The sequence below is a fragment of the Neodiprion pinetum genome, chromosome 3 (assembly GCF_021155775.2).
Source record: "Neodiprion pinetum isolate iyNeoPine1 chromosome 3, iyNeoPine1.2, whole genome shotgun sequence".
Lineage (NCBI taxonomy): Eukaryota > Metazoa > Arthropoda > Insecta > Hymenoptera > Diprionidae > Neodiprion > Neodiprion pinetum.
In genome coordinates this window covers 33,531,085-33,555,778 of record NC_060234.1, presented here as the reverse complement: position 1 = coordinate 33,555,778, position 24,694 = coordinate 33,531,085, and the positions used below count along the sequence as shown (strand labels likewise).

The 24,694-nt window shown below is 41.0% G+C and overlaps 2 protein-coding genes across 9 annotated transcripts in view; one reads left to right on the top strand and one right to left on the bottom strand.

Annotated features, from left to right (window-relative positions):
- Positions 1 to 126: 126 nt before the first annotated feature.
- Positions 127 to 1,909, bottom strand: Surf6 (Surfeit locus protein 6). The gene is made up of 4 exons (XM_046616898.2): positions 1,862 to 1,909; positions 1,291 to 1,606; positions 1,141 to 1,191; positions 127 to 953 (listed from the first exon to the last, which is right to left on the bottom strand). The coding sequence occupies exons 2-4, from the start codon at positions 1,424 to 1,426 to the stop codon at positions 232 to 234; spliced, it is 909 nt and encodes a 302-aa protein (XP_046472854.1). The 5' UTR covers positions 1,427 to 1,606; positions 1,862 to 1,909; the 3' UTR covers positions 127 to 231.
- Positions 1,910 to 2,082: 173 nt separating this feature from the next.
- Positions 2,083 to 24,694, top strand: part of exd (PBX homeobox extradenticle) — a 57,108-nt gene continuing 34,496 nt past the window's right edge. For 3 of the 8 annotated variants that reach the window (XM_046616891.2, XM_046616896.2, XM_046616897.2), the window contains exons 1-2: positions 2,767 to 4,487; positions 4,866 to 4,939. In XM_046616891.2, the coding sequence (XP_046472847.1) occupies positions 4,255 to 4,487; positions 4,866 to 4,939 (307 nt within the window). In that variant the 5' untranslated portion in view covers positions 2,767 to 4,254. Of the gene's footprint in view, positions 2,236 to 2,764; positions 4,488 to 4,865; positions 4,940 to 24,694 lie in introns of those variants that run through there. The other 5 variants (XM_046616893.2, XM_069134526.1, XM_046616890.2 and 2 more) reach the window with 4 other exon arrangements.

Below are 24,694 nucleotides of genomic sequence, written 5' to 3'. Positions count from 1 at the left end.
GCAGCGCCGCTGTCTGAGTTTTTCCTATTTGTGAATAACACTGTTTTCGTTTGACTTTGCAACAAGTCACGATGAAAATAATCTGTTTGAATGCCATGGAAACTGTGTTGCAAATAACATCACAACTTGCGAACATGATAATATATTTGAACCACGTTACTTGATCTCATAACGCTTTTTTTACATACAGTGACAATTCTTGTGCTAAGTTGATGATTCAAAGAAAGCTATTCAAAATCCAGGTATGATTCGACCCTTCTTAGAAGCTCTCTTCAGGTTGTTTATTTTGTTTTCCCTTTTTCGTTTGTTAATGTTTTCTTGTCTTTTTTGTTGTTTCTCTTCCAGCGATTTCTGAACCTTTTCTTTTCGAGCCTCCCATTTTTTAGCGCTATGTTTCCTTTTTTGCTCTTCTTTTTTGACTGATTTTTTCAATAACTCTGGATTATCCTTGACTTTTTCCCCACTTGCCTTGGCTAGAACAGTTTTCCAAGCTTGTCTCTCCTGAAGTTCATCGGCCGCATCTTTTTGTCCAGCTTGCTGTAGTTCGTTTATCTTCAACTTCTGTTTTTCCAACTTTTGCAGAATCTTTTTGGGATCCTTGTCTACTTTAGGCTGTACTTTTTTAGCACCGATTTCTGAGAAGTCGAATTTACTGAAGACCATTTTACCTTCCGAATTGAAAATTGGTTTCGGTCTTGTGAACTTGGGCACATCTCCGTTCTCATGCTTCGCTTTGGCACCCCCAGCTGCAGCCAACTCTGTTTTGGCCAGTTTTTTCTGCATCAATCTCTCTTCTTTTTTACTTTTTTTCTTCAGTCTATTTTTCAGGCCCTTTTTCAAAAGTTTCGCTTTATAATCCAATCGCTTTCCCTTCAACTGTTCCAATTTTTCATGCAACTCTATTAACGTATTCGCTCTCGACGTGCCTGACCCCAGAGCCAAAAACATCTTTTCTATAACCCAAAACGAGAGTATTTGGTAATTAACAGTAATGGATGAACTTTTCATCAATCTTTTATAGGAATCCTTGGAAATATCAATTATGTAGTCTTTCCACACGCAAGCGTGCCGCTGATAACCAAGAACTTTAAATATTCTACAATTGTTATCTCTAGCAGACTTATTGCAAAAAACTAATACCTCTGTCATTGGTTTGTTGCTCGTGGTCGGCATCATCGTCTTGGAATTCATCTGCAATAAAAAAAGCGTTAAATTATATCTCGTTGTCAACCAGACGAGTCTATACAACGTAAGAATTATCAAATTTTCAGGTTATATTTGAGTTCGAACCGTTTTTGTGCAGGGCAGAGTATGGTATAGGCATACGGGAGAACAAATCTGTTATGTACTTATTTTCCCTTATCAATATCTGCTTCGCCAACTTCACGTCGAATGATTTAGCCTTACGCGTCTCTGTTAACTGCATCTTGTCTTTCCTTTTAACCACAAAATTTCACGTGCACCTCCTGCAGCTTGTAAATATAATGACGATGACCAACAGCAGTCGCCGCGGCGTGGTCAAATCGCGAAACGTACGAGAGAGAAGCAGACAGAAGCCTGAGAGAGCCCACGCTTGCACTTCTCGTGTCTCCGGTGTATTAGCGCCCTTTGACACCATACAGGTATTCAGAACTAGTTTTAGAGATATTTGAACGGTAAAGGCATGACGGTAACTGAACTGCACTCTGCAGTATCTTCAGTGATCGGCCGTATTCGGCATCACGAAAACAGTGGATGTTTGTAATTTGTTCATATTTGACTACTGATCTCCGTAAATGTGTTCCGCATCGTTCACTGTTTTCGCGACGCTTAATACGGCAGAGTATTGGTCGGTTACGCCACGCGTTTACCGGCCAAATACCTCGAAAATTGGTGTCAAAAACCTATATCACGGAAAGACGAGCGTGAGCTCTCTCAGGCCCGTAGACTTACTGAGTCTGTGTCTGGTACTATCAAATGACGCGCAGATGGCGCTACTATCAATTGGGAAACGTCGTTCCAGGCAAGGAGGGAGTGATAAAGAAGGTGCAACGTTGAGGTTGAATATTCTTGTACCGTTATCAGCAGCAGACATTCTTACCGGCAAAAAGTAGCGTGCAAAACTTTGCAAGGAAACGTGGGTAGACGTCAAGCCTCGTTGTCACTTGGATTAGATTAGGTTAAGTTAAGGTTATTTTGGGTTATGTTAGAATTTTATCCGTGAATCCTGACGAATCTGACGTTTCCGTAAGCCAGGTATGAAACCATTATTTATTTTGATTTATCCCAGCTGACGGACATAATTATACGCACTATTGCACGCATGCATTCATTAATTTATTGTTTATTGTAGTAAACAGCAACGACAGTCTGAAAAGTTGAGTTCAAATTTTTTCCTTACAACGGTGATAAATTCAACACTTGATAACAGCGGCTAATTTTTATTCCAAAATTTTTCAACATACAAGTTTCCCAGATACCAAATATTACCACGTAATCGCAAAAGAAATCCTGCAACATCGGTTCCAGTTCCAATCAACAACTGCATTCAAACATGGCCGCCATGGAAGCCATGTTTATTTGCCGCGCATGCTCACGGGTTTGTTTGGCAAATTAAAGCTCCGTTTAGACGCTTGAGAGTTGATATTTTGCCGGTAAAACACGAGTAAAAATATTATTTTTCACCAATAAGTAAACAGTGGGACAAATACGTATCAACATGACGCCTAATCGGGTACATAAATAAAAACTGTAGAATAAAAAGTGCAATGTGGGCGGAGTCTGCGTCGCAACTGCTGTCAGGAATGAGCGTCGGATGCGCGACGTGCGAGACTAAACCTGCCTTACGTGAATACAATCAGCATTAATGTGAAAAACTTTTATACAATGATCAGACCTTAGTGAATATCGGAGTGTTGGCGACAGTGCGTGTAAACCGTGAACGACATCGAATCGGTGATAGTTTGACGCTCGGAGGTTAAATAAACAAGCGTCAACGAAGAGTCGCGCATGGGGCAGCAAACAAGTGAGAGAGAGACGTCTCGTGTCGGAGGACGGAGCGCGAATGCGGTCCTCTGATTGGCGGGAACGGGTATGGCTGGCGCACGCACACTCGGCACCGAGGGAAGCTAGTTTCACACTAACCAAAGTCAGATCGCTAGAGACAGAACGCACACGGGCCGCGCGCTGCCTTGTAAAGGCACAGAGTAATGCCATACGAATGGCAAGAGTTTTCCAAATCGGCCTAGGCTTACCGTGAAACACCGTCGAAAACAACAATACCGAGGATTCGAAAACGGTAACGAGGATGACGTAAATTAATAGTTATTAAAAAGTAATAAATAAAACAAATAGATACATAAAATAATAATTGTAATAAAACGAACCGTGTATACGTAACACTTTGACAATCCGTCAACTAGACACTACTCTACATCATACCGACTACGAATCTAAAACATAAGAGATATATATATACACATATATATATCATAAAGGATAAAAAAGAATACAATAATACAATAAAATATAAGAATAAACGTAAGTGTGAACGTTCGAAATTCGAGACAAAGGAAATTAATACCAGAAGACACTGTTGTATATATATATATATATATATATATATATATATATACGCATATATATATATATACACACACATATAAATACATATACGATGCTGATAGTGTCTACGAATTATTTTCAATCGCGTTTTAATGTAACAAATCGATAATAATAACCACAGTGATTATTATTGTTATTGTTATTATTATTACCGTAGTTGCGAGTATATACATATATATATTTCCAAATAATCCCGAAGAGAACGACGAAGGTAGCAGAGTTTGCCGTATTTACACACGGAGAAACATATGTACGCGATATAAGATTCGTTGTTAGTTACGGATAAAGTGGAACACGTGTTGAAAAATTAATACAACGACGAAAGTTTGTGCGCGAGATGGGAGTATTTTAATAATCATCATCATCATCGTCCAATAATAATCGCAAAATAGAAGAGAAATGAGAAAGTGAAACGCGTCGGTTGGCGATTGTTTGATTGTTTGTTTACTGTTGTGTGTTTCTTTGTTTTTAGTTCTTGTAAATCTTGTAAAGAAAACCATTCGGGATCAGTCATTCGTCGCTCCGAAGTCCTGACAAAATCGCGAGAGGCATCATAAAAAAAAAACGAAAAAAAAAAACTAAAAACAACAACAAAGAGAACATCGGTGCTCCAGCGAGCCGCCAGACGTAAACGGAGCTGGTACTCAGTTGATGGATGAAACTGGAAGGATGCTGCAACACGGTGGTTCAGGTGTGAGTCTGATGGGGGGCAACCAGGGTCAAGGGGCCCAAAACACGGGGGGCTACGGCAGCATGGGGCCCGTCGATGCGAGCGCGGCTCAAGGCCCCGACCAGAGCGTCGAGGCGAGGAAACAGGACATCGGCGAAATATTACAGCAGATTATGAACATAACGGACCAAAGTTTGGACGAGGCACAGGCTAGGTAATTAAATTCCCAATTCAATCATTTCGCGAGTATACTTTAGGGAAAATATGAATATCGCGCGGACGAAATTCCGTCGGGAACTTGATTCTGTCGATGATTCAGGGATCGATACTCTGTAATTTAGAATGGAAAGAGGTGACGATTACGGTAACAAGTGCCTGCTCATAGAGTTACTAATGCGTTGAGTGTAATTCGTTTTCATAACCGAAATAAAGGAGGCGCAAAATACGACAAGCGATCGGTTTGAGAGTTGTTTAACACTTGAATATACCGGCCTTATTGCGGGTTATTGTTGTTTTTAATTTATATCGAATATGTGTACGCTGTCTGTTTAAACAATAGTTAAACGTCTTTTCTGTTTGTTATTGTCCACAGAAAACACACGCTAAATTGCCACAGAATGAAACCAGCCCTATTCTCCGTCTTGTGCGAAATCAAAGAAAAAACTGGTAAGCTAAGACATCAGATACCTGCATTATCGAATTCGAATTTCACACGTTGTTCAAATGCTGTACGATACATTCCGACCTACGTTTTCGCGATTATTCAACGACTGTCGCCGTCCGTGCAGAGAATCGAAAAAGAAGGTCACACGGCTACATGCAGTTCGTGCACACGTCCGTTTGTTTATACTTCGCCTCAAGCCGGAGGAACATTTTAGTTTTAAAAGAATTTCGAAGGGTTTTAAGCAGCGGCGATGCTGTCACACCGTATCAATGTCACCCGCAATGATGGATGATCGGCCACGATTTTATCGCACCTTATCTCGCGATGCTATCAGTGTGACAATACGTTACATAAAATGTGCCAGGGGATAAAGAGTAACTAAAAACGACCAATCAGACCAAAGAAAGAAGATTTAAAAAAAAGGAAATAAAAATAACAGATACGAGAAAAGTACCTGCAGAAGCAACGGGAGTCCGTAAATCACACCTCCCTCATTCGTTCATTCATTCATTCGTTCAATCACCGACAGGGAAAACAATTCAACTTTCTTCCATCGTCTCTCTTCTCTTCCTCACCTCCCATCCTTCGCGGCATGCATTGATTGTCATGCTCGTCGTTGATCCGAGCGCGTGGGTAGCGGAGAACTCGATTTAAACGACGTGTTCCGCAATTGGCGGGATTTGATTTCGGTCCTTCTTCCCTGCATCTTGGATCGAATGCCTCTCCTCGCGGTTCACTGGGCTCGGAAGAAGACAGACAGGCAGACGTACGGATAGACGTTTCTGTTGACGGTGAACGACCCTTGATATGCTGCTGCAGGCGCGTCATCCCCCCTTCACATCCCATTTTTTCCGATCAGGGGAGTCGGCACAGAAAAGCTGAAGAGCCGTCAGCGACGGAAAAGGGGGCCTGAAAACAGGGGAGCCCCAAAATAATTGCGCACTTCGTGGTCTCTCTATCCACGCGTAAAGTAATCCAAACACCACATAAAAATTATGTTTACGAGTTTCGAATTGGTATTGGGGGGCCCGCTGTATTCCCAACCGAGAGAGCGACGCGACGCTCCGTGTGCATACGTATATGTACGCATGTGTGCACATGTATGTACTTACATATATGAACGTGCGCGGGACGCCGCGTCGTGGTGTGTATCACGCTCGGCGCGATGCAGAGCTACTAATGCATGTGGGACGAATGCCGGTGTGTAAATCTCTACACGCCTACACAGAAACCGGGGATAGAACTGAACTGCGCCGCTCCACCACAGAGTTTATGGGCAATGGCTGACGAGGCAGTGAAAAAGCACTAAAATGGAGAAGAGCAGATAAACGCTATGTTAAGCAGACCGTTTTCCCGCGTACTTAATATAATCAGGGTTCTCATGGGGCGAGGATAGATTCGAATTAGGGATCCGTGAACCCCGTATAACCGATCATCGTTCGCCGTCGGCGATGGATTTTTTTCGATTACGATAAACTCGTCCAAGCCGATAATGAGCGGAGACGATACGAAGAGAGAAAGCAAATGCAGACCATTCCGAAACCGTACCTCTTGCGTTAGTTGAGCCATTGATCCGTTTCGTAATATTTTAAAATACGATAAATAAGCGTATTACAAGAGGTTCGTTTTTTTTTTTTTTTTTTATTCTTGTTTTGATAATTTTTCCGAGATTTTTCGATGAACTCTGTAATCTGCGAAGATACGATTTAGACGCGGAGTTTAGAGCGTCCGTGAGCTCGGACGAACGCACCGACACTTGATTTACTCGAGGATGAACAAAACCCTTTTTCTTCCCCCGTTCCGCCGAAGAGCTCCGCGGTTCTTTGGTTGGTTGGTTGGTTCGTCGGCAGCCGTCTGTCTGACCGCGTCCTTTCCGCTTCTGGCTCGGTGAAGAATGTGAGAAAAACACCTTGCGCGCTTTGCGCACGCTGCCAGCCAAGGGAAATACAGCCCCTAAATTTCCACCATTGTCACGGCGTTTAGGGTCCTATTCATTTTCGGGCCCTGGATACCTCGCCCTTACCTTTTCTACATTCTACTCTCCTGACAGCGGGCGGTGCCGAAATTCACGTGAAAAAGGAGGCCTCGTTCGGTCATGTACTACTTCGAGTCTCTCCTCTTCTCTCATCTTCTCTTCTCTTCTCTTCTCTTCTCTTTTCTTCTCCGCGCTGCGCCGACGTTGCCACGGTTTCTGGTCTAAAAATATATATATTTTCACGCCACGGGTCGCGCGTTCAACCATCGCCAACACTGTAATACTTTTGTGTATAATATCACGGTATTCGAGGGACGAGTCAGGAGGCGATGATTTCTGGTCCAGTCCGGAACCCGTAGTTATAATTTAATTGTAAGGGGATGTCGGAGTGCCGACGGAGTGACCGAATCGTATTTTAACTACAAGTCCTTTCTCTCCGGAGTAACTAAATCGTTTCAAACTTTGGGAAATTATACGCTTACAAATGTTTCCAATTGTGCTTGTGGGTTGACTCGAAAAACTGATGTAAAAATACGAAAAACATGGGATTCAATAATCCCGCAACCGCCTCAAAGTGAGCGAGAATCCGTTGCAAGCATATGTTCGGTGAATTCGTTGATTCCTTGTACTCTTTCGAGTCAAATGATTTGCCAAAATTTGAAGGAATTTTCTCGTTCAGAAAAAGTGAGAACTGTAAAAATACGATCTGCGGTATTTTACGGAAATTCGACGTCCTCTTAAAAACCATGGATTATAAAACAGATTAAGAAAGAGCGCTGAGATTGCAGGAAACAATCTAAACTGAATTTCAAACCTGATTCACTCTAATCCCATACCTGCTGCTCGACGTTGACCCGTTTGTCAATTAGACGTTGACGATGAGCAATGAACTTATAAAGATATCCGTGGCGGTGTTAGTTACTGTACCTAATTGAAGAGTAATTAATTTGAAACAACACTGCGAGCTGAAGTGCCGTTTATTGGGTACGCCTCTCGCCTTCCTCAACTAAAATTTGTCTAGAAAACGAGTCATTAATCTTGCTCGGTTCAACAACCAGTCGAATTGACCTGTTCTCAAATCATATAATCTGTATCGAGTATTATTATTTATAAACTTTGCAAAGGCCAAAAATATTTGAGACCGCGAGGCGAAACTATTTTTACTGAAAAAACACCGACGGTTTACATATTGGCTGTTGTTTACGTGGTCAGTTTCGTATTTTCTTTTTCTTTGTTGCTCTTTGTTACGTTACCATTATCACTATCGCGCCTGTTGTTCAGTTTTGTTTATTACAGTCTCGTGCCGTCGCATTGTTACACAATCAAGGACAACGACGGATCGTGGCTTCCTTTAACGCGTCTATTATGCATTACGTATAGCTCTATCATCAACGACCGGTAATCAATTCAAATAGAATTTATTACCCCGTTAACGCGATCCAAATTGCGACAGCGTCGATCATGCTAATGCGTATTTAAATTCAATAGGACGGTTGCAGCATCGGTGCTGATAATTTAAGGGTATGGAAAAAATATAACTATTTGCCAAATTATACATGGCTTTAGAGTCGCAACAATTGACTCTTGACGTCGGTATGTATCAATTTAGATAACCACTCTACTACCTGAAAATTAACCTGTAAAATTTGAAATAGACGAGGAACCTTTTATTCGCCTAAAAAATTCATAGAGTTTTGAAGAGTTTTGACAAAACTAAAATTTACAACTAACTCGTGAAATTTATCAATTCAAATCAGGGGCAACCTTGTTAAATTCAGTCGTCTGCTAAATGGAATTCACGCGGTGCCTTCTAAAGTATCGAAAAGTGGGAAGAGTCGGCGGCAGCCTGCGTAAGAATGATAATTTATCGCGAAGAGAAAGGGTACGAAATCGCGTTTTACGCGGTGTATTGTTGAAGCGAGAGAAACCCTCGGCCGACGGATGCCATGGCCGACCAGCGACTCGAACTCGGAGCGTCGCGGGAATGCCAACTATGCGCAGCAAATTCTCTCGGCGTACATTTCGCCTCGTCTGCCGTCGAAGGTTGGGACCCAGGGTCGTATCGACGGGACGCGCGTCTCAGAAATCAAGTCCCAAAACCAACGATCTTCGGAGAAAAGTCAGGGACGGCGGGTCGGAAAGTAGAATTTTCAGAGTCGAGAGAATCTAACTAGTCGAATTTCAAATTATGGAAATCGAAGTGAAGTGTATGGAGAAGACAAACTGTAGAAAAGTTGAAAGTATAACACAGAAAGCCAAAGTACAGAATCCGAAAAACGTGAGTTTCGATCTTATTGTTAGGTATACAATATATATTTCTACTGTCTGCACATCTTGTTGAAATTTTACGAATTAGATTTTCAAGTCTGAAAATTGGATATTGTGACCCTTGAATAGCCTTGTGTGGCCGTTATACTTTTTTACCCCCATCCAGCCGATTTCATTGGCTCCATTGCCCGTAAGATTTCAACCTCTTCTCGCTTCGGTATGATCATCGCGAACGAGCACATCGAAATATCTCGGCGAATTACTATTTTCTATATCAGATCCTGCGCTATTCTCGTATTCTTGGATTCTTGGATTTTTGCCAGATCTCGTACGCGGTGGGTGTATAGGTTTTTAATTGCGATACCGCACGTTCCTTTCTGCCAAGACTGCATATATACATATTATATATTATACTGTAACGATTTTGCGTTACGGAATAAAATAACGGGTTCGTTGAGCGTAAGGAAATTATCCAACATGCACAAATAAATTGAGCAATGAAAATGCTTTTACTGGGGAACGTGCCTGTAGATAGAAATCAGAAACTAGACTGTTTTCACAATAATATCGATCGACGCAGCAACCTTACTCTTCCTTTGACACGTGAAAGGTCTTTTATCAGTGACGGATATTAGATCAGAAAGGGAAGCAAAACGGGTAATTTCACTCTTTGTAACGATCCTATAATAAATTGTTGGCCATCTTTGCCCCACATTTATATCTGGAGGACGCGAATGTTTAACAACTGTTATTAACAAAACGTATCAGCAGTGCGAACACTGCAGAAAATACGATTCAACAAATTGCATGAAATTACTTCTTTTTTCGACTATGAAATCCGCGTTTTCCGACATTAACGGGGCGGAGAAATTTCTGAGGATTGATATTGTAATTCAGATACAAAATTCAGGCTGTGTAAGAAAAAAATAATTTGCGATTTTTCTACATGGCACCCCCTTAAAAGATTGTTCAAGTTGAAAAAAATATTCTGTCAACAGATGAGCGTTTCACGTTATGTGGAAGATCGCGATTAGTTGATTTTCCACTTGCGTACTTTTTTCAAATTTATTAAGAAACGTGAGTACATTTTTTTTTTCTATTGCTCAGATCAATCATTATATCAATTTACGTCACAAAGGAGACCCACACTTGTAATATCAAGTCTTCAGTTGATGTTCGAGAAGTGTATCTGACAACTTTTTCATTAGCAATTCAATCTCATAAAATAGTTATAATTCAGTATGAACTTTTACGATTTACATTGTTGTATTACGGATCGTGATCTTTGGGTAGATTATAAATGTCAGGAAAGAAATAACAATTGAAGTGCTTCATCGTGTTTCTTCATATATTCGGAAAAATGTGACAAGATATGAAAAATCTTTTCACAGAATCTTTGTTTTAACCCAAACAAGCTTTTCAGCTGGTGTCACGGTGGAAAATCGTAATTTTTTTTTCCGAGACACCCTGTAGTCCGCGTACAAGACAGTTGCGGGCAACGGCACGGAAGCATCCGGTACAGTTTTCTCGATGCGGTACCTCGACGAAATGGATATCACGTTTATTAGAACAAGCCAGCGGCAGCGGAATCAGCAGGAATAATTCTATTAACGTGCCCAGCGGTAAACGTCACGTCAACTTGACAGCACAATACGCGCTCCCTGCAGGCCTTTGTTCTCCTGCGCCCTGTATAACGTATAATATTAGACATCCACCCTGCAGGAGCCAGAAACAATCATTCTAAAACATTCGTTCCCTCTCGCGCGGCGACTTTCCAACCGTAGCTCAAAGCTACCCTCCGTTTTCCGTTTTCCATTTCTCTAATTCCGAATTGAAAATCAAACTTTTCCATCAACGAAGTCGTACTTGACGGGGCCGTGGAATCCGGAAGAAGGCAGACTTGTTCGAGAAATGATTTTTTACCTCCAACTTGGCCCTGTTGAATTCGTATCTATTGCGAATGAAAAATAACGTTTGCGGAGTTGAATACCTTCGTTAAAAATTCGGCTTACGCCGTGCGTATATTTTGTCAAGAATTTATAGAAGCTACCTGTCGAAAAATATTGGAAGCCCATGACAAACACATATAACACGACCCTATCTTATCTCTTGTCAAACACCTTTTGCAGCCACGTATTACGCATCGAGCGGCATTGTAATAGTTATACAGCAGGTACGTGTAATCGGTGTGTAATAGGTGTGTATACGTATAGTGACGAAGCATCCCACCGTGCAGGAAAAAATATTACAAACACGGGCACGAGTTATATTCTTATCTCGTTCAAACACACTTTGAGAGAAATATCCGTACAGCATAGGTGTATCGTATACCTGATATGCATATACATACATACATATATATATAGATTCTACCTTATTCGTACTTGCGCATTGCACGACGAGCTTCTTCCACACATTTGGTATTAGAAGATTAGGACCCGATTTACGCGTATCGAGAAACGCAGGCGTGTGACAATAATTCCTCGATGCTTTTTCCCTTCGCCTCGGTCAACTCTCGATGTATCAACGGCGCGCGTATTTAAATAGAAATCCCTTGTTAGCTCGGGTCGGAATTATACCAGACTCGACCCGAGCACTCGCGGAAGGCGGTTCACCTTGAATGGACCCCCATCTGCATGCCCAGGGCCGCATTCTCGGAGCAGCGTGTCGGCATAAATCCGTATACGTACCTACCATGCCTGTAATGTACTCGATGAAGGGGAATTTTCGTCGATTTTTGTCGTGAGAGAATTTTTTTATTCCAAATAATTTGTCTTGTAACCTTTCGGCCCGACCCGGCCGACCATCGTCAGGCTGCTATTAAGAAAAGAAAACGAAAACTTGTTTGACAGGGCAGCTCTTTTCTTGTTAATGCTATCTCTATAATTATAAGATTATACTTGTATTCTTCTTAAATTGTATTTATTCTAAACACGCGTCCGAATCTTGACGTAGGGACGATGTAAGTTAATTATAAGACAGCGTAAACAAGAAAAGAAATTTCCTGTCGAACAATTTTTGTTTTCATTTGTTAATAGCAGCCTAATAATGGTCGGCAGGGCTCGGCCGAAACGTCCCAAGACAAATTGTTTTTAATAAAAAATTCTATCCATGCCGAAAATCGGCGAAAATTTTCCTTCGTCAATCCCCCATAATCACGAATTTTCAATTTGTATAATATTCTCCCTGATAAAATTCAAAACAAGAGTTCGCTTTTTGGTTTTTTGCATTTCCCTCCGCTTCTCAATATCTGATGCAACCTATTTTCAATCCCCAGTTTCGACACTAAACATCTGGACAAATTCTAAAACAACGACCGTGAGTCACTCGTTCGAGTTTACTGCCCGTCCACTTACACGCACCCGCTATAGTCGAATCTCGGCAATGTAGCCGGCAACTCGACGCTCGTTAGGTGCATCGACTGTATAAAGGGGCGGCTGTTGCACTGCTGCAGTAGGTAATTGCAGAGGATCGTTGTCCGCCGCCTTCTGGAGATTGCGCCTCGCGTTTCTCTGCCGCACTAGGTATCTATAACGGACTGCAATTATGAGTGAATCAAGGCTCAACGATTTCTCGTTGTTTATATATACCTATATATATATACACTGTAAGAATTTCTCTCCTACGACAAATGATGTATGGATACGAATATTTAAATGGAGGTGAATTACTAACGCTGTGCGATGTATTACAGTTTTCAATTCGAAAGAATTAAATATCAGAACAGAAAGTTGAATGCGATTTACCATCGTGTCGTTTGGCGCGAAATGGAACGAAGAAGCACAAGGAAGAGAAGAAACCATCCGACGCGGTGATTTCTGTGAAAATTTTACCCCGATAGACGCAACAAACTGGGAAATATTTACACATGTAGGTATAAAATATCGCGTTCCGGTGAACGTGAAAGAATCAACTCGGGATGAATGTACGGATAGGGTGGCGTGTGGGTGTATCTACGTAAGGCGGGAATAGAAGGGGACGATTTAACAAACCATACGTCACCTACTACGATAAAATCTCACAAACCTATAAACTCGAGAAACTAGGTATGTTATATCATAAAAATACCGTAAAATAACCTCGTAAAATGAGAGCTCGCTCGCCCCGCACTCGCACGCTTCGCTGCATGACTCGATCTGTGTTCTCTTTTTCTTCTTCTGCTTCTTCGTTTCAATCGAAGCAAAGCGAGGCTGTTCGTAGACGGTTTCTAAGACTCCGATTTGTCCGAATTTCGGACCATCCTCTCGACAACGGCCCTTTTATGTTTTTCGAGGGTCGAGTGATCGTCTTCTAACAACATTTTTCACACTCCTCGCGTCTCTTGAACTCCCTTTAAACGTTCTTGCGGTACAGCTGCACTCTCCAGAGCATGAGAGGAGATATCTCATAATCTGCACGCGCAGACGGCTGAGTCCTGAAACGCTGAAAAGCGTAATTCTCGTCGTTCGCTCTTGCGATATTAAGCGAACATGGCTGTCGCCTTTCTACCCGCAGAGAGCAAAGTTTTTGATATGCAGATGCGAACTTCGCCGAGACGCTGTAGCGGCTTTCCTTCCTTGCTCTCAGGTGATAGAGCCGCGGATATCAGGGAGAAACGCGTGATGCCGAAAAGGGGAAAAAATTTATATATCAACTCGGAATAGCTCAAGTTAATTATTACATTGGTATTAGATTTTAGAATTAGAGAACTTTTAGGTATCTGTTTTCTTGTACAGTTGTAACACGATTCTTTCTACTTTCGTCGAAACTTTGGGGACAGGGACAAATAATTCGCTCAAGTTATTTTCGAGCTAACCGATTGCACTAATCGTATGCTAATTGTATGTAAATTGCATGGAGCGCAGAGAACCTCATCTTACAGGTCATTAGGCTTCGCGCGGGAGAACGTTTTACGTTTCGCCTGCTGCAGAGCCCGGAGCGAGCAAGCAAAAACAACGATGACGACAAAGATGACGCTCTTTTCCCAACTTATTCGCCTATCAAATCTACGTACTATTATTTCGGATAGTTCAGTGCCTAATTATCTCAAAATCTTTAGAACATCTGCACCGTTCCTGGGTTTGTGATTGTTTTTTACTTTCCAGAGTGTCTAGCTGTCGGGGAAAGTTGGAAAATCGGGAATTGTCAGGGAATTTGCGCGCATCTGGAAAAACTGGGAAATTGTAGGAAATTCGGGCGTGTTTCCTGGAATTTTTGTATTTTCTTACTCACTGGTGTACGATTCTTTGAAATGTGGAAAATTACACTCCTTGAGGCAGGTCGGGTGTTAGTGTGAAAAAAGTATAAGTGACGAGAAATATGGTTTTTGAAAAAATTTAAAGAATTGATAAATTGATATTGAGCAGATTGATGTTTCTACTTTCACGTTGAGAAAGAATAGCTAATCCTAATCTTTATTGGTATATTTGGTAATGGAGTTTAAGGAAAATTGAGCTGAAAGAAAAATTGGACTATTTTAACTTGCGATGGAGATATCTGACGTCTAATTTCTAACTAATTTACATGAAAAAAGTGATTTTGTTATTAAAGTTAGGGTGAAATGAGTCCTGGGAAAATGTCTATTTTCGTCTAGAATTTAATACGTCATTGACACTAGACATCTTTATTCCGTACAATAAAACCACGTATAATATCGTTGTAGATCTGTATGTGTCAAAATACGTGTTTTGCATACATGCATCTTTCGTGCAACGGAAATTATGAGCAAAAGTTTTTAATGGGTTGAGCTTAAAGAATTTGTAATTAGTGGGTTTTACAGTATCACGATTTTCCGAATATATGAAACGGTTCAAAAGTTCTGTAACAATGATTCTTCCTCCTACGAATTTCAATCTCGCATTCCGTTTGCTCCTCGGAAATATCTGTGCAGATATTATTATACCAACGCGACGTGAACAAGCGCATCTGCGCAACTTTTGTTTCAGAAGTTGAGTCTGGTAGAGAAGCACTATGCTCTCTCTTCTACACAAAGCTAAATACCTGCTGGCTAGGCGTGCGCAAAACTTTCTTCCTTCAAGTTCCGGGCCAAGCAATTAGAACTTCCTCTATATTATTCATATCTTGGCTCGCGCTCGCTCCGCTTCTTCTTCTTCTTCTTCTTCTTGCTAACTTATCCGTTCATCGTATATATATGTATATATAAGGCATGGCTATAGCCGAAGAACGAGGAGAAGAGGCGCCTGGCGTTCGTTCGCTGTTGCCAATGCCTCATGAATTTTAATGAAATTTTGAATTATCAAGGATGCTATGGATATATACATGGATAGGTATATATGTACATATATATATATACACACCACCGACGACCATTGCCCACCATATTTCGTTCCTTCATCACCGTCCCTGCCTTCGTGCATGGTCTGTGTCTGCTGCGTTACGAGATTATTATACGATTATATTTTACGCATATCATTATTTTATTTCTATCACGCAGTGTGCAGTTGAATAAATTTACACACTCGTTGTTTCGATAAGTACCTACACGCGATTTTACTTTGTCAACTCTGGCCGGATTCTTTTCAATATTATTTTTAAAGTTATAAAATTCTCGAAGCCTGTGGACCGTGAGTAAAGTGATCCATTTCCGAACAGTGGGGCAAAACTACACTGGCGCATGCGTTCAGCTGAAATTCTCAACTTTACACACCAGGACGTTCTTGCGCACGCGCACTTGACGATCGACTCATTTTACGCATGGACGTCACCCGCGGCTAGTGACGTCGTTGTGCCGATTGTGAGTTAAATCTAAATTTGCGCGCTTAGGTTAGGTTTCGTGAAGCTGAGACCGTGCCTCTGGACTTCTTGATTACGTTCGATCTATTTCATTCAAATCATTATACTACATTCGTTTGTTTCTAGAATCAAACTTCCCCTCACGGGTGTTGGAAAAACTAGCTTGTGTCACACCGCTCGGTTTGACGATATCCGACTGCAAACTGCAAATGTTGCAAACTTCACATACACGTCGGAAATCGTCCACTTTCCGCACTCGTAATGCAATATACAATTATTTTCCATCTCTTTCCGACCATCGTTAACCGACCGAATTACTCTGCGTAGAACTTGAAAAATTCGTTATGCCATCACCTCTGGTATCTGTTACGTGTATATAAATAAAAATGTACGGCAACGCGATGGCGATGATGTACATACATTTACCGTACGGATAACCGAGCTGATCTTGGCTGCACGTGCATTTGAAATTCAAGCGCAGAGTCTCTCGAAGATATAAAACGAAGAGAATTCAAGGACCAGCATCGCTTACCGCGCGGGGTCCGGATACCATATATCGGTAGGAATTACGTGCGTATAAAATAAATGGCTCGAACCTGCACGCTGTCGTTATAATATTCTAAGGATTAGAATTTTTTATAATACACATATAGCTGTGCACTTCTCTTTTACTCTCACGTTTGAGCGAGTACGTTTAATCTACTGCTCGGTTACAAGGTATGCCACAGCAGTACAATCCCTCCGGGCGATTTCAAGTTTCTCTAACACGCGAGTGAATTCTTGTTTTCTTCATTACTCGTTATCTTTATACAGATATTATATATCATATCAGGTATAAATAAAAAGGTCTTCTTCCCCTATCGATAATATCCAGATGCAGTCTCTCTTGTAAGAAAGATATCGCATATCAATTCTTACTTCTTTCGCGCCTTATTATTTATACGCACATGCAGGCGGTTAGTAATAACAACGAATTCTGAGAAATTTGGCAACTCCTGAGATCCGTAGGCTACGTATGATATTAACACACCCGTGATTCGAGAAATAAATAGAGATTTGCAAAATGAAATCAAAAAAAAACAAAAAAATTCACACCGTTAAAAATTCGACGATGTCGCGATTCCGATTTTATGTGATTCTTTCGTAAAGAAACGCGATAATGTATCGTAGGGATAGGTTCGGGAGGTATTTGCATTAGGTTTATACGGTGAGAGTGTGTGCCCACCTTGCGTAGAACCATTCGGCCGGATACCTGCAGCCGCTTGAGAAGACAGATGCGGGACACCGAGACGTTTGTCGCGTCGCGTTGCCTCGCGTCGAGACGGCCGAAAAGTATATAATACAAGCACGCACACACGCAAACAGGTAGAAAACCAGGCAACGATTCCTGTCGGATCAAACTTGATTTAGTGGAAAAAAACGGCACGAGGAACGCGAGGAGAGTGAGAGGCTCTGGTGGGAATTTCGTCTTGCCTTGTCTTTCTACGATCTCTTCTCGCTCCATCCGAGCCGAGCCTGCGAGATATTCGATCTTTGATATTTTTCTTCTTCTTCTCTTTCTCTCTCTCTCTCTCTCTTTTTCTCTCTTTCTCTTTTTTTCTTTTACTTTTTGTTTCTACTCCGAGGCTGTATAAAAACTGAACGGAAATGTATATCTAGGGACTCTATGCATATCTACCTACGTTCACCGGTTTTTTTTTTTTTTTTTGTTTTTTTTGGAGTCGTTTTATCGTTTTGCTTATTGCTTTGGTCCCGCGGTGACAGCGTCTCATTTTTATTCTCCTTCTAGGAATTCATGGGTATATACCTGTGTATACTTATATATATACATTCTGTTCTTTGATCAATGAGTTTCGTACGTCAATTAAATTAGTATCATGAATATATCTAAACACATACCCAATGCGATCATAATTCATGGACTGTCGATATTAATCGGGAATAATTTCGCAGTGGAAAAAGTTTTTTTTTTTTTTATCAAATGTGAACCATTGGATGTTGGTAGTATTTTAGAAAATTTTAAAAATTTTGAAAACGTTATGTTATACAAATCGTTGAAATGAAAAACTGTTTCAAAGTATTCGACAAAATTTTCTGCCTTATACCTTGTTCCGGTTTGTGTTGAATAAATTCTTGGTAACCTAAGATCGAAGGTCGTTTTCTGATATAAATATTATTTTTATTTCAATTTTAGTCACGTACAAGCGTAGAATAATCCTCCTAATAAAGCAGCTGCGGATGACAATAAAAAAAAACAAAAATCTATCGATTTAATTCTTCCTCATTATACAAATAATATTAAGTTTCGATTTTATTGATATTTGAAACGATCGTCGTCAATAATTATTCTGTGAGGACAAACGCGATTCGAAGTCCCCAACATTGGCGGATTCAAATTGTATAACCTATCGTCAAATTTATATCCGCGGATTCAAAGGGATAAGCTTTATTATTTTTCGAGTAAAAATGGGGTCGGCGAAGGGTGGGGGAAGAGAGGGGGGGGGGGGAGGGAGAGACCGAACCTCCTAGGGGTCACAGTCACCTAGGCTGGCAAACGATAAACGGCTAGATCTAAATTCTACTTAGCGATCAGACGTAACAACATCAAAGTTACCGAAACGATATCACAATTCACGTTTGACGTTAAGCAGGAGTGAGGAATATCCCCAGGGTGGCCCGCCATTCACCTGTCAAACCCCCCCATCCCCCCCCCCCCCCCCCCATCCCCCGCACAGAACCAGTCAACCCCCGACGATCCGCCAACTTTGATCAGCTCGCAGACTTGCGAGTCGAGCTCTTGTTGCGTGAGACTCACACGCTTTATACCTGGGCCATTTCTTCGACAACGGCAAATACCAAAGTTGACAGGCGTCAGACGCGACGTAATATTCCTTAGCACTGTCGCGAGTCGTGAAAATTTACACTTTTTCACACCGCTGATCGAGGTTTGCATTCTGTTCTTATAAATCTCTGTAATCGTAATGGGTATATTTTTGAAATTGCCTTTATTGAGAAAAATAGACGACGAATTTGTGTATGTAATGACAAAAATGAAGGGCTGTTGCTTTCTCTCATACCGAGGAAGAAAACTTGATGCTGCTTTTTGGGCGAGGAAACGATTCGTATTACAAAGATAAAATTGACTTGAACAGAAAAATTTTCGCAATTCTCATCTGCTATTTATAGCAAACGTCATCGTGATTACTTACGGTGGGTAAAATAAGAAAAAAATTAAAAAATTAATAAAAAATACCACATATTTCGGAACTTTGTGATATATAGAATAACGTTGAAGTTGCAATTGAGTTTGGAAAATATCATAAGTATCACGGCTTAAAGAATTACAGACGGTAACAAAATTGCGAAACAACTATTTTTTTTATGAAAATTCATCGTTGCATTAACATTCTCTTCATAAAACTCAAGCTATCAGTAACGGGTTTAAAATCGCTTTCGACCGTGTGAGATTAAATTACTGCCTAACGGCATAACGCATGTGTGTAACGATTGCACCGTTACAAGTCGTCCACGTTACGAATGTGACGAGATTGTGGTTTGTAACGTTATCGTAACGAAACATTGGAAAAACATGCACCATTTTCTTATTTTTACAATGACTGAAGGAACCAAGATTTCAAAATATGAGTACGTCTTGTTTTATTACGGTTCACTAAATTACTTCAAGCAATTCCAAAGTCGCGAAATAACGATTTTTCCTCATCATAAATCTCTGTTACGACAACGTTACTATAACTTCCAACACGATAATGTGTATGGAAAACAAAACACAGCAACATGCGATAATATCAGCAGTTACGAAATATTCAATAGGAATATTAATTGGACAAGAATTCAACCAGAGCTTTTACAACCATGCATGTAGCGGTTAGATGCAAATGCATGTACATAAACATCGAACTCAATTTGTACAGACACATTAAATAAACCCAAACCAATCGTCTGCCGGTACGTGGATTTTTTTCTTACTCTCACACGGATCGTGATAGTGTAAAGAATAACGGAGACTTCAGTCGTCGTTCACAAACCATTGCGAAAAAAAAGATGGTGGCAAATAACTAGAATGGTCGAATGATAGGAGAACTGAAATATCGAATATTCTAAGACGCGAAAATTTCATTCGTTGCCATGGGTTATCAAAGTGTATAAAGTCCAAGTATATAAAACTGAAAATGCAGAAAACCATGATCTAGAATTTGTATACGATTCTGTGTTGTCGAGACGAATTATAATATCGACGATTTTGCATTTTCGCGTTCTATATTCTGACCTTTGTATCTATTCGCTTCCGCACTTCGACCTTTGACGTTTGTTGAATTCTATAACGAATAAAAACTCAGCTTCATTGAAAATTCGATATTGTGCCCTTTCTATTTAGATATTAATATTTTTACATCTTTGCCCCTATCCGCGAAAAACGATTTTTGGAATTGGGGGGCACAAAATCGGACCTCCCGATCTCAACGCAGGCTAATTCCAAATCGGGCCGAGTATTAAACAGCAACAGCGTCGCTCAACTAACCGGGGCCCCGCTCTCGGACGAATATGATATTTGAGGGGGTCGCCAGTCTGCGGCAGCCAGCCACGAGACCTGTTGCTGTCGAGTTTACGGTGTTTTTACGAGCGGCGTTACAGCCGGGGGTTACAGCCCCCTTTCCTGCAGCCCCGGCATCACGCCGGCTTCGGGACAGCCGCCTCCCCGCGAACGATATCTTCCTCCACCCACCGAAGGAGCGAGGCGGCCTCTTTATCTTTAACCTATGCGAATTCACGCGAGGAAGAGGCTAGAAGGAGATGAAAAAAGACTCGGCAAATCATTTCAATCATTCACTGCTGCTCCCGCCGTACAGCGAGCAGAGAGAGAGAGAGAAAGAGAGAGAGATAGAGGGTAGAAGTGGGAGGGAGGGAGGGAGGGAGGGAGAAATGGACCATGGAACAAGTGGTTATATTATCCACGTGCCTGAAACGCGCCGGGGGATCGCGGCTCGTCAAACTGTTGTATGTGCGTCTATACCTGAGGAGGAATGAGACTGAACCCGCTGATATTTATCATGCAGCGGGGGTGTTTTAACTTTACGATGTATATCTGGTGGAAAAATCAACGTTTTTATTCTCACCGGCATTGCGGAACTTGACGGTAAGGATTTTCCTTGAAGTTCGTCGTAACGTTTAACGTGGCGGAATATTTGGAGAGGAAAAATTTTGCGGTCTTTGCCAGCTTGATAATTATTATTTTATTTTTACGACGCGTCGTGTCGCGTATATCGCTTTTAAAATAAGTTTAACAATGTCTCGCTTCGCGTGAACATTTATCGTTGATGGTGTAACTCTGAATTGAAATAGCCTTCAACGATTCGTTATATACGTATGATAGTTGACGTTACGAATTTTAATTCTGTCCTAGTACCTCAGGATCAATTAATCAATGTTACATCTCAATAAATCGTTGACAACTATTTTGTCGCATTTACATCATTTCGTGCTGGCGATAAAACACGGAATGGGTGATCGAGTGTAAACAATTTATCGTTCAGCGAAACTGTCGCAAGGAAGTTTATAATTATAAAAAAAAAAAAAAAAAAATATGGTCAAATAAAACAACGCATTCTGATCCTCGGATTTGATTGTAGCAAAATTCCGATGATAATTATTCTGAATAAATTATTTTTTAATCATCTTTTCCATCTCATTGTCAAATTTAAAGATAGAACCCAATTTCATGATTTCGGGCAGTCTTAATGAAATTCAATTAAATACCACACAGGTACTACGATATCAAACGCTATAGATTACAACGATGAAACTTTTGAGAGCCCCGCCCAATTTAAAAAAATCTGCTATCTTTTCAACCGATGTATCAACACGCACGGTGCATGTAAAATAAATGATAGGATAATACAGATCGGGTGAAAATATTTTCGAAATTCTTAGGGAATATGTAAGAAACATGGCAGCAGCGAGCGAAACCGTCTCGTCTATGCCTCTCGGCTTGCCTCGATATGTTACATGCATAATGTATATCCAGACGCGTCGAGGAGCAGAGAGAGCGATTCGAGCAGAACGGATATAAGCAGCAGATATCGGCTCTCCTCCTCCGTACACGAAATATGAATTCTCGAAGGGGACAGATTTGTGCACAATGCCGAAAAGTACGACTTCGCCGTGCGAGGAAAAGGATCGAGCGAAACGACTCGTCGCCTATTTTAACTGCACGTTAAAGGTCATTTTTGAATTTCGACGCATGTCTTCTCCCCTCCAAACTTTACCAGATAATTCAGAAATAATTCCATAATTTTGTCAGATATTTATCTCAAATCTAACCCGTGACCCAAGAGGGTGGATTTCCCCGTTTAAAACACGTGTTTCGAACATTCGGTATTGGCACATATTTTATTGCAAGAGTAATATTGTTTTATAAAATCGGTAACTGCGAAGTTATAGTGAGAATTAGTGCTACTATCTGAGAAAAAATACATATCATCGTATCAGACAATCTGGACGAATTTACATACCTTTGTAATCTGACTTTTCTTTCCATTTAGAAGAAGTCCAATTCGTCTAAATTGTCCGATATGGTGATGTGAATTTTTTCTCAAATAGTAACGCGCTAATGCCCACTAAGACCTCGTAGTTACAGATTTTACCGAACATTATTACTCATACGTTAAAATGTACGCTAAAAAAGAATATCCGAAACACACGTATGTATTTCAAATGGGAAAATCCACCCTCTCTCTGGCACGGGCTAGAGTTGAGATAAAAATCTGAAAAAATTTGGAAATTATTTTTGAATTATTCGGAGCCGATTTCGAGGGTGGGTCGATCGCAATTCAAAAACGACCTTTTTAAGGACCATCCTAATGTATTATGCATGTGTGAACATTCATACGCCAATGCGCTTGAGGAAAAAAAACCTGAGGGAACATTTTCTTATCGGACACGCGTGAGGCGGGCGTGTTTTCTCAGCTACCTGACCACTCGACGCTTTCGTGTATTTCGCGACTCGCGCTACAGCTACACAAACACACGCACATCTATATATATATATGTATATATGTACACAGACGTATATACGTATGCGTATAAAAAAAAAATAAGCATTCGCGGAAAACGAGCGGGGTGCTCTCTTGTATTTTTAGCGACTCGTACGCCTTCCTTCTTCTCTTCGAGGCTGCCTGCCGCCTGGCCGTCGACGTATGTACACGTTTATATACATATACATATGTATTATGCTTCGAGGGGAGGAGGCGGGGGTGGAGGGTTGAGGCGGGACCCTCGCGTTCCGCCGTCGGCGAAGGGCGTCCGGGTCGCTGGTGCGTTTCGCTCGCTTCACCCTCGACGGCAACCGCTCGATATCAAATTCTCGAAAAACGAGAAAGCAGTGTAACACCGACTGAATTTCACCCCCACGTTGCTCCGCACGATGCTCTCGAATCTTCCGACCATGTAAACGGAACGCCGTTCTGATTATTTGGTATTATTATTGTTTTTTTTTTTTTTATTCCATAATTACAGAACCATATTCATTACCATATGTTTTTCTTTCTTTATATCTACTAATTGTATGTTCGTTAAAATCTTTTTTTTATTATCCATTGCGAACCGCCGTCCAATATTTCTACGTATGCTTCGAAATAGCTACTCATTATTTTAAGTTATATCGTATCGGTATTATTACACACGTCAATTTCATTACTTTATCCAAACGATTTCACAGATGAAAATGTATCGTCTCTGTTCCACGTGACAAATGTGAAAATTACAAGGTAATTTTATTCCTAGTGGAAAAAAAATTGCGATTTAGGTATATGTAGCAGCATACAATTACATTTCTGCAAAACTATAAAGCAGCTATCGGATTGCTTTGTAAAAAAAAAAAACATGCTCGTAAAGATTTTTTGTAATCAACGTCTTTTTTGGACTGCACCAATTTCTTCTTTGCAAGTATACAGATCATAAAATTCTTTATGAATCGTTTGCGTTAGATCAATATTTTCCATGTCGAATACACAAATAATTAATTAACTCGTGATAACTCGCTTATAAGATTTCAACTGGGTACTTTGAGGTGTTAAGGTAAATATAAGTTTCTAAGGTTTCGAGATAACCACTTGAATAATTGTTCTCCCTTTCGAATTCGCAGCACTTTAGAAGCTTATCGCCGTGTCAGGGAGAAAGAAATTGGAGAGAATTGCTAGCGATGTGCGAAGTTACGAGAAAATGAGTCACAATTTGTGGGAAAAACAAGAAATGCACCTCGTAAAGCGCACAATAACGAGGTGCGAAAATTTCATTCTCTCCACGCGACGCGACGTCGGTATAATATTACAGCACGTATGACTCTTGATTCATTACCGCGACGCGAACTCGCTACTGCATATGTATCAAAGTAGTAACAGTAGCGGTGCAGGCGTGAAGACGAGTAAGAAGAGGATGGTGGTGAAGAAAAACGCGGAGGTTTATAAAAGATCCTCTTTAGGTCGTCAGAGCCGCAACTTCCATCGGACTCGTATACCTAGAGCTCGGTTTCCTTCCCTCCTCGCGTCTCGTCTTCTTTTTCTTCTTTCTCCTCTTACTCTTCTCCTTCGTATCTCCGCTGGAAAGAAGAAGAATAAGAAGAAGGAGAATGGTCTCGAAAATAATCTGACTACAAGACAAAGCCATTAGCGCGGAGTTATCGTAAGTTTTGGAAGGTTCTCTATGCCTCGCCTCGCCTTTTCCGCCGTTGGAAAGATCTTTCCCGTAACACCGTCGCGCGGCGTTC